General features: G+C 38.4%; 1 protein-coding gene across 3 annotated transcripts in view; it reads right to left on the minus strand.

Moving 5' to 3' along the window:
- The window catches only part of LOC139459768 (DENN domain-containing protein 1B-like), a 50,133-nt gene extending 39,153 nt beyond the window's left edge, over positions 1-10,980 (minus strand). For 2 of the 3 annotated variants that reach the window (XM_071241431.1, XM_071241429.1), the window contains exon 1: positions 10,754-10,980. In XM_071241431.1, the coding sequence (XP_071097532.1) occupies positions 10,754-10,770 (17 nt within the window). In that variant the 5' untranslated portion in view covers positions 10,771-10,980. The remainder of the gene's footprint in view (positions 1-10,753) is intronic. The other variant, XM_071241430.1, reaches the window with a different exon arrangement.
- Positions 10,981-11,630: the final 650 nt, after the last annotated feature.

The raw sequence follows: 11,630 nt of genomic DNA on the forward strand, positions 1-11,630 counted from the left end.
TCAAACTTTCATGGGAGTGATATCATTGGTTGGAACATCACTGGTAACACTGAACTTGGGAGTTCTGAGGAGATAATTCAGGTGTGTGACACTATCTATCCTACACATTGCGGGGCGGTCGGGTAGCCTAGTGGTTAAAGCGTTCGCTCGTCACGCCGAGGACCCGGGTTCGATTCCCGACATGGGTACAATGTGTGAAGCCCATTTCTGGTGTCCCCCGCCGGGATATTGCTGGAATATTGCTAAAAGCGGCGTAAAACCAAACTCACTCACTCCTACACATTGCTGACCTACACACCTGTCCACCTCCCCATCCCTAACATCCCCTTCCAAATCCCAACCACTATCAACACCCCCCACCCCAAACCCTGGTGTGGAACACTGACAGATAAATTCTCGTTAGAATTTTTTGTTTAACTTGTTCAGGTAAATAATTTACCAGAAATTAAACTCAAGTTTCCAAAGACAAATATTTGCCAGAAAACATCTTGTCACATATCTTCAGCTGTTCATCCCATTTCCATGATTTACCAGATTTGGCCAGATTGTGGGCACAAAATTTCGAAAAGTAACCTCCACTCAGGACAAGCAGACATTGACAATTTTCTTGAATGAGGACAAGTAAACATCTATACTCACAACCCATCAAAACAATGCTAAATATACCAGTACTTGTCCACTTACCATGCTTACAGTTTCTGTCAAGGCAATTCCTTAATGAGCAACTTGCACTTCCTATATCCATCAGCTTCATGCTGGTAGTGTATACGCTTTGAGCATGCACCGTGTGTATCAGGGCTAGCGTATAATAAGTACACACATTATTAGTAGTATTATTAGGGTTCTAAGCTGAAAGGCTGTAGAGCCCAACTGTAATCATTCGAATTATTATTATCATCATTACTATTGTCATCATCATCATCTAAATCATCATCATCATCATCTAAATCATCATCATCATCATCATCGGCAAAAATGTTTCTTACTTTCACAGAAATCCTTATATACAACATGTTACAAATATTACTAAAAATATACTATAACTGTTGTATTAAGCACCCTGTTCCAAAAATAAACAACATCTAGACCAATCTGTAAGAAATCTTTAGAACTGCCTAAGACCGACAAGTGTCCATACTTTCTTGTGAATGTTAAACATTTGTTACCATGGTTACAGAAACCAGCAGCGCTGAAGGGGTATATAATTGACAAGTGACTATTATCGAAATGTTTTGGTTTAATGGATGTTTGAACTAAGTTCATTCACTACCTATATCTCTGAAAATAAATTTAACTCGTTGCGTATGGTTTTAATAAGCATGCTCCTTTGTCAGTTATCTCACTCTCAGCACCTAGGGCACTTATTATGGTGAATATGGTACTATTATGACAAAAAGCTTAACCTTTTGACATTTTATGATCACATTAGTCAGGAATGTGGAACCCAAACCAATCTTATTACGGGTTATGTCGTGTTAGGATGTGAATGTCCCAAGTGAAAGGAATACATCACTGTGACAGCTCCTGTAAAGTAATCCCACAGTGTTAACACCTGTATGTCCCCTGGCAATACTGGCCGGAGTTGCCCAAGCAGGACTGCACAGGCTCACTGTAGGCATCTAGCAAGGCCTCCGACTTCACACTGTAATGTCGGCTTGGTTTAGGTTAATTGGCTGTCCTGGCAAGTTAAGAGTCAGGGACTTAAAACTCTGCTTTGTTTACCTTTCGTCTGAGATTTTATGATGAGTCTTTGATGACTGTCAATCTTGCAGTTAATGATTACCCAAGCATGACACTGATAGTCACTACAACCTTAGACTTGCATGCAGCAAGGCTGGGGCTTCATCATGTTCATATGGAGAACATGACGTAGCCTACAGTGCTGGGGATGAGTATTGACAATGACAGGCAAATGTGTATTGTGACACCTTGAGTGAGTGAGTATATTCATGGTTGGAAAGCGAGAAATAAAATGAAATAAGATAGTACAGATGTTTATTTTGTCCTTCAAGAGCTTATCTGTTGTGACTTGTGAGAGAAAATTCATGGTCAGGTAAATGTGTATTGTGATACAGTAGAGAGAGAGAGAGAGAGAGAGAGAGAGAGAGAGAGAGAGAGAGAGAGAGAGAGAGAGGAGAGAGAGAGAGAGAGAGAGAGAGAGATATTATTCAGTCGGTCGGAAGTAAAATAAAATAAGATAGTACAGATTTAGATTTTAATTGTTGTCATGTGTGCAGTGTTAGTCAATCTTGCAATTTACGGCCATTATTGTTTTCATTTCTTGGGTCATATCTATAGATATACAGCCTACACTCCCCTGCCTCCTGGGGCACTCAAGCTACCTACCTATGGCTCATTGTGCCTGCACTTACAACAAGCTGACTAACTTCGGACCATTTGTTAACAGATTGACAGAAGCAAATTATTAGGTTATTTTCGGAGGTTATTAATCTCTTCATTTATTTGCATTGCACTTCATGTTATGAGACAAGACCATGAAGACAGGTTGCTATGTATTCACATTTCTTTATCTACCACTGATATACTGGTCTTTGTAAATTGTGTATAAAGGATTAGTCCATTATGGGAAAGGGAACACAGGTATTCAGTCAGCATTCAATCATGTGGAACTAATCCCCTAATAAAATTATTATATGTGGATGATAAACTGAAGGCAGCATTATTAATCTGTTCTTTCATTAGCATTGCATTCATATCATTATCATACATGACATCACATCATAACTAATTACATATTTATGTTCAGCAATCAGATGCCAGCTCTGAATATGGTCTTTCAGTAGATCGGGTGACATGTTGTCACTAGCAGCCATTACTGGCTGAGGGTATACAAGAGTTAATGTATATGTGATGCCTGCATTCAATCAGTAAATACAGATCTGTGAAGAAATATAGCACACACAAGTTGATACATGGATACATCTGGTAATTATACAGTGTCACAATATTATTTGGGGGTTGAATATTTTCATGGATGTTTGTGTGGAAGCAACTGATAAATAATTTGGTAATTACGATTTGTTTTGATTATTTACACAAATCCTCAGCTTATCTGATGCCAGGGCCAGGGCCCCGTTCCACAAAGCGATCGTAGCGCTAAGATGATCGTAACTCCCATTCTTTAGCATAGGCTTCCGACAGTCGTAGCGCTACGATCACTTTGTGGAACAGGACCCAGGACTCAAATATTTCTGACTCCCAGTGAACAATATAATGAGTCATGAATAATCTGAAATGTCAAAGGCTATGTGTTTGGAACTCTGTGGTCAGCGGAACTTTCAGCCACAGATGGCCATCTTACACTTCATCTGTCAGATACAGGCCAAAACATCATGGGAGAATGAGAGAACGAAACATGATGCTGTGATATCATACACAATACAAGTGAGTGAGTTGGGTTTAACACCCTTTCAACAGTACTCCAGTAACATGTTTAGTTTAATAATGTAGTAGGAGAGCCTGACGTGATTCAGGTCTCAGATATTTATCCCTTTGGTGAAACCCATGAGCACAGTGTGGTGCTGACAAACCAAGAAACATAATTGGGGCAATCCAGGTTTTGAATGGTTCTGGTAGCCAAGTGGTTAAAGTGTATGCTCGTCATGCTGAAAACCCGGGTTCAATTCCCGAGATAGGTACAATGTGTATCAATCACTGGATTGTCTGGTCCAGACTCTACTATTTATAGACCGCCGTCATATAGCTGGAATATTGCTGAGTGCGGCGTAAAACAACAAACCAAGCAACCCACAAACAAGGACCCATTGACATTCATGCTTCATACAACACTGAAAATGTACCTTGTAAATGAAGAGAAGAAAATCTGTCTGCTACAGAACAGAGGCTATGCTGTATGTATAGTGTGTCCTGTGTCACGTGATTATCAAGCTACAATCGCGGGAGACCTTGCAGACCAGTATATTTATTGTAATGTCCTGTAATACCTGTAACTGGCTTTTTTTTACCTAACAAACACTGACTAAACTCATAATTCTGTCATATCGTGTCAACTTTATCATGTTAATGAGGGCCTAAACAGGGCAATACAGGTCTTAAACACAATACTATGAGGGCTGGTCAACATGGTAAAGCCTAAACAACAAAACCAATAATTGTGAAAGTGTTTTTTAAAAAAAAAATTCAACATAATCTCCCTGCTTTTCAACACACTTCTCATATCGATAGTGAAGCTTTTCAATTCCAGGCAGGAAGAAAGAAGTTTTCTGAAGCCACCCTGAAAAACCCATTCACAACAGCTTTGAGGTAATTCTTGTCGTCATAGCACTTTCCACAATGGTGTCCTTTCAGTTTAGGAAACAGGTGACAATAACTTGGTGTCAGGTCTGGCGAGTATGGACGGTGAAGAAGCTCTTCGAAACCACATTGTCACACAGCAGCCTTTGCAAGTTGAAAGGTGTGAGAAGAGGCATTGTCATGAAATATTAGAACTCCAGCAGTCAGCATTCCTCACAGCTTTTCTTTGATAGAATCTCTCAGGCGATGAAGCAAATCAGCATAGTAGGCACTGATAATTCCAGCCTTAAACATAGCTGCCCAACGTTTAACAGTGGAATATCTAGGGCACTTATCCCCATACACTTGTGACATGTGGTCATGAATTTCTTGGGGAGTACTTCTCTCTAAAGTCAAAAACTTGATGACTGATAGGTTCTCGTTCTTTTCCATTGCTGTGTCCATTTGGACCCCTATCACGTTCAACTGATAGAACTTTTTACCAGCCCTTGAAGAATTGTCCAAGCACAGATAAACAGTAAAAATTCACTTGTCCAGAGGCAGAGTCTACATGTCCATATTATTGACCAAGAATGTGATTTTATCACAAAATTACTTTTACCATGTTTACTGCCCGCCATTTTCAATTTGACATTTAGTTTTCATATTTATGTGGATTTCACCACAATGAATAAACTAGAAAGTGTTTTTACTCGTAAAAACATATGTCTCCCCCCACTCCCCTAACCCCCATTCATTCGTTTACTTCACGTTAAACCCCATCTCTTCATTCCCACCCTCCATTACTAAATAACAGAGACAAAAATAGAACTCCTAGAAATTTCAAACAACTAATGGGCACCACTTCAGTGCTGGGTTAATGTGTATACAAAGTTTCGCGAAAAAATATTAAACGGTTTCTGAGTTATGGTCAGGAAACAAAGCTTACCCCCATTCAGAGCCTATGTTCAACTTATCTCCATGGAAACGAGAAAAAATAAAAATGTCAAAAATCTCTAAATAGCAAAAGGCACCACTTCAGTGCTGGGTTAATGTGTATACAAAGTTTCGCGAAAAAATATTAAACGGTTTCTGAGTTATGGTCAGGAAACAAAGCTTACCCCCATTCAGAGCCTATGTTCAACTTATCTCCATGGAAACGAGAAAAAATAAAAATGTCAAAAATCTCTAAATAGCAAAAGGCACCACTTCAGTGCTGGGTTAATGTGTATACAAAGTTTCGCGAAAAAATATTAAACGGTTTCTGAGTTATGGTCAGGAAACAAAGCTTACCCCCATTCAGAGTCTATGTTCAACTTATCTCCATGGAAACGAGAAAAAATAAAAATGTCAAAAATCTCTAAATAGCAAAAGGCACCACTTCAGTGCTGGGTTAATGTGTATACAAAGTTTCGCGAATAAATATTAAACGGTTTCTGAGTTATGGTCCGGAAACGGTGGGAACGCCGACGCCGACGCCGACGGGAACCGTGCCAAAAACAATATGTCTCCCTCCATTCTGGGGGAGACATAATTATGAATTCATCCATTTCTAGTCTGTAATGAAAAGAAACCCCTACATTTTGAGCAGGCGGTGTGACTACCAGGATCTAAATCCAATGGTTTTTTTCACTTTAGAGTTACAATAATGACCACATGACTTTCATGCTTAATTTCGACTGCTGAAAACTACACATGCTGATCAACAATACTACTCGGGCTAATCTTATATTGGAAAACATCAGCAGTGTATCCTGGAATCCCTAACGGTTGGTTGGTTGGTTGGTTGGTTGTTTAACGCCACACTCAGCAATATTCCAGCTATATTAAGGTGGTCTGTAAATAATCGAGTTTGGACCAGACAATCAAGTGATTGACATCATGAGCATCGATCCAGGCAATTGGGATCGATGACATGCATCAACCAAGTCAGCGAGTCTGACCACCCGATCCTGATAGTCGACTCCTATGACAAGCATTGTCGTAAAGAGTGCCTGATGCATGCTTGAAAAAATGTTGCTCCCTGGATAATTTGCATTGATACTATTATTGTAAAATCATTTTCCTTGCATAAGTCATAATTTCTAAGACCTCAATTAGCGAGGAAATATTGTAGTGCCGTAACGATTCACCAATACCTACAATGTCATTGATACTTAGGTACAGAGGATACTTGAATTGTCAGTTTGCGAGAACGGGACAAGCCATAAATAGAACAGGAACTGATGGAGTTACCTCCCATAATGATGTAAGTAGCATAGCACTCACAGTAAGTATTCAATAACCATCCCATTGCCTAAAAGAACTGTTTGATATTTTGTTCTCATATTTTTTGTTTATGTCTGTTGACGCAATAATAAACAAATGTATGACTCAAGAAGTTATAGAGTTGTATTTCTGTGATTTTATCATTGCTTACTATTCAGTATCTGTTGTGGTGTATCGGGATATCGTAAGTCTGTATCGTGATATGTATCTTATCGAGATATCTAAGGTGATACACAGATCAATACCAACCTATACTTCAGTGTTAAGACTAAAAAATACAAAACCTGGGGACTTCAACATCGTATTACTATTAGTCAATTATTACCAAAGAACTTCAAATTCAATCTAGTAATTATTTTACACATGTACTTGAAACACTATGGTTTTGAAATAACGGTCCCTTTCTTTCAACCCTGCAGACAATTTCAGGATTCACATTCAGCATGTCAAGTCAGCAATAAGACTTGTGGCTATATGATAAGTTATCACATGACTTTCTTGAGATAACCTACAGCCACATCTTCACAATCTTGATAAGCACGATATGAGACAGAGTGACCATCACGACTGTGGCAAATGATGCTGTACTCTGGATTCAGTTCGCTTCTGACCAGACTGAAAACCTGTGATTTACAGTCACAATAGTGAAGTCTAGAAAATGGTGTCAGACCATAGACGAAACCAATTTAGTAACAAGTTTTACATATTTATTTCACCAAAATACCTGAAGGCCGGGGTTGGGATGGGGTGGGGTGGAGTTGGAGGTGGAAATAACAAAGTAGATTTTTTTAAAAACATAATAATTGCCAAATTTATTACCATGATTACAGAATTGTGATTACTACAATAATTTATTTTACATTTATTTTTTTTACTCCCTTTTATCAAGATCTATCAAGAAGAACAATGAACTCCCGATCCCCCATATAAGTCAGCTTTCAGAACAAGGATGGAGCGAACAGGACATATACTGAGCTGACATCACCATGGTGGAAATGAGATTCTCATTTTATGCAATATTCTCATCTTATGCAATAATTAGACAAAGGCTTGGCAGGATATCTGTTAACTGCAGTATTGCTGGGAGTGGCAGAACAACCCTAGAATATAGCCACTGCTTCAAGTCAGAGTTTCTTTGTTACAATAACTGCACAATAACCATTGAATCTGTCATAGATGAGTGCCTTGGACCTTGTCACATAGGAGACAGGGAAAGACAACTCTTAAACTACCACTGGGAAATGATTTAATATACTCTCATTGTTCGTGGAATTAGACACATCTTCACAATATCAGAATACCATACTGCAGAACAAATGTCATCAAGTGCTTTCAGGGACAACAAAAATATTTACAAGGAACTGTCACATGTATTTAACAATGACATGTACTGACAAAAGATCTGATGGCTAGTCAAGTTATCAGACATAATGCATTAAGGAAATATATAACTATCAGATTTTCCTCCTCATCCATTGATGAAAGTCATATCCTCCTTTGATTCATGTCACTGAGTGGAATGTTGGTTAGTATTCAGTTGTACTTCATGAGAACCATTCATGATCAGGGCGTTGTCTGGACCTGATCAGATGCAGCAAATGATTAAATTCCAAATTTCAATTAAACAATTCCCACTTTTTAAAAATTACGAAAACAACAACATTAGTAAACAAATTTTGAACAATATCACTATTTTGTCCCAATTTGCTTGCCAAGGGCACTTAACTTGGAATCCTAGATGGTGTTGCCCAGGTTAGGCCTATTGCAAAATGTAGTAAATGTTACTTTTTGAAAATCGATACAGAATTACAACATGACTGGACAGACACATGGGTAGGTGTTGTATCATATCACCTGGTGTAAAGTTGCAATGCATCTGTGTATTGAGACAACCCTATCTCTCGTTGTTCCGATGTAAGTCTTATGATCCCTTATCCCTTGTTATCCCCTACTTCTACAAGTGGCAGATGCTTGCTTAGTACAGGTGCACTGCAAGACTACAAGAGAACTCTACTAGAGTAACTTAACATGTCAACTGAGGAGTAATCATTACTGTCATGACAAAGCTGATAAGTAATGGTAACTGTGTCCACTGAAAAATGTTGAATCAGGATTATCAGCAACCGTTTACCAATCACCTTGAAGATTATTCTTACTCTGACCATGTTGTGTAACATTATAGTTGAAGACGAAGGAATCGAAGGAACTGATCACTCGATATTCTGGGTTTGGGTGTGAATAGCATGGAAGTTTTTAAGAGATTCAGATGAAGAATTTATTTTGCTTCTGTCATACAAAATATAAATTCTCTGACACAATATTTATCTTTTTATATTCTCTGGAGGAGACGGGGGGATGTGGAATGTACAAGATGAGTGTTTCAGAGGTAGAAAATTTGTTTTCAACATAAAATGTTCACTACCCCAAATTGCAATAACTTGTGTAAGAAGACACGATGACACACACACACATCAAAAAAACCCACTTGCCCCCAGAAGATGCCTTTAATATCAAAGCAAATGGACGTGTTTTGTTTCTCTATGCCTGGTAAATAAATAAACTCTTGTATTGTTACAGGAAAAGAGGTGTTGTACAGACCGCCGTCATATAGGTGGAATTTTGCCGAGTTAAACAATACACAAACAAAGGAAGTATTGTTTAAACATGTTGATGGCACAAGTATCACCATGGATCAAATGAAACAGCTGATATTTCCTGTATATCCATTGCCCATGAAGTATTATGTTCTTGGAATAAGAAGACAGTGTATGCTCTAAGGCCCCACTCTCACTTAAGACATGTTAAATTTGGGGGATAGAGATATTTTGGGTATCAATCGACACATTCCCCATAATTTCACCATTCAATGGACACACAAGGGTAGAAACTAATATTTTTTGTCCACTAGTCCTTATAATGATAACATGTAGGAAGACCCTTGAAAATGGCAAATTTCTACTAGTCCTTATGATACCTTAACTATTGGGTAGTTTGGCAAGGACTACAGGACAAGTGCCAATTTCTAACACTGACACAGGTACTGTGTCATGGGTGACTTGGCATGCGAGACTCACAAGGATAACCTACCATGCCATTCTACCAAATTCTTGACAAGAAACATAAAGGTCCTTTAATTTAAGCAATTATGAAATCTTACAATACAGTACACTACATAATTTTATTACTTTACAGGACCCTCAAATTTAGTATTGGGGTTTCCCTGGAGCCCTAGTTTGGTAGTAGAGCTGGGACGGGTAACTCGGGTCGGGTGGGTCCTGAGTAGGACCCGGGTACCCACCATGCCCGCAGAACTACCCGGACCCGTGGTTAGTCACGTGATATATATTGTTTATTGACAAAAATTATCTGAAACTCTGGTTACAATATAAGACACTAATGTTCCCATTTCTTTCTGACAATGTACCCATTCCTTCGTACTTTTATATGTTTGAATAAAGATAAAACCTCACACATTAAACTTCAGTGTATGCATGACCAGATCGTTTTACACGTGTATCTGAATACATTTTGCCATGGCTACGGTCAAACTTTTCCAAATCCAACAGTTTGTACCTATCTCTAAATATCTACAGGGGGTACCCGGGTAGGGTCAGGTAATAGGATGGTGGGTACCCGGGTAGTAAATTTGGACCTGTCCCAGCCCTATTTGGTAGGTCAAGTTAAAACCCTGCACTGACTTGCAAGAAAGTATTGTTCATAAATATTAAAGTTACTGGATATCTTCACAAGCATAGTTTCATCACCAGCTGAATGCCTGTCATTATCTAATATCTAACCTGTTCATTTGGCTTTGAATAATTAGGCCCAGAGGATACTCAAAATATGTGGTAAATTATATTGTAAAGAAATATGTATCTTAAACTTGAATAGAAGGACCTTGACATGAAACTGTCCACTTATTGAACGCATACTGTCATGTGATCCACAACGTGCAAACTTTGCGATTTATATGCCAGCTGGAATCTTAACAACACTGTCATTGTGATTTCTCCAGAATATATTCCTTTGACTTTATCTCAACCCTAATTCAATAACTGAAATTGCACATTTTCCCAATGAATGAAATGTTAAGCTACATGCACAACAAGCACGCTACTCCTCCCCTGCGGTATTTGCAACAGTTGTCAAAACTGAACCGTTATCAATGACAAATGAAAGGTGTCCCCAACAACACGGAAGCAGGTATTTGAACAAAACAGTATCGACATACTTGACACGCGATCCCATGTCTGTAGATTCACGTCCGGAACTACACAGCAGGTGCGCTCCACGAAATATTCCAAAGACACCTCAGCATTTGATGAACGTTAATCTTCTTTTCACAATCTACATCATAAGAGCGGAAGTACACCCTCGTCCGCCATCTTGATGGATGGTCACGTGATTATTGTTGCATTTTTATCTTCAATTCGAGAGAAATGTACCAACTATGAACACACACACACACATAGCGACATCTTGTGTATCATTATGTACAATTATGTCACTAAGTAGCTGTAGTCGTGACGGTATTTTAGGAAATGTCTTATCAACAAGTGCTCGTCAGGGGCAGATAACTCCGTCGTATGAGTCATACACAAGCGCACAGAATATAAATGAGTTTCGGCTCACTGGTATACATATTTCGTGGAATTAATAGTGTGAATTTGAATAACACCAATAGATCGAACATGCTAACTTAAAGCTATTTTTGTGACATTTCTTTTCAGTGTGTCCTGAACTGTTTTGAAATAAATTTAGAGAACGTTCAAAGAATGAAGTGTTTATACTAATTATTTTTGTGTGTGTGTTTATTTGGTGAATTTACTGATTCGGTTGATTTTTATTTGTTATAAAACATATAACGTTATATGGTTCCAGATGTCGAGATCTGCATCTATTCCATTTCTTCAGGCTGATTTAACAAATCGTTCTATTCATATTGGAAATGCCATTTTCATAGGTCCCCCTTTTCATTTTTCTATCGAAATAAAATATTTAAAACAAAGTATTCTAGTGCATATTTCACAAACATAGGCAGTAGGCACATTTATAAGATGTTTTGCTTGAACACATCTAACTCGAATATGTTATTAAAAACATCCCTA

This window comes from Haliotis cracherodii, unplaced genomic scaffold (assembly GCF_022045235.1).
Source record: "Haliotis cracherodii isolate W230 unplaced genomic scaffold, xgHalCrac1.p SCAF_13, whole genome shotgun sequence".
In the NCBI taxonomy this organism is placed as follows: Eukaryota; Metazoa; Mollusca; class Gastropoda; order Lepetellida; family Haliotidae; genus Haliotis; species Haliotis cracherodii.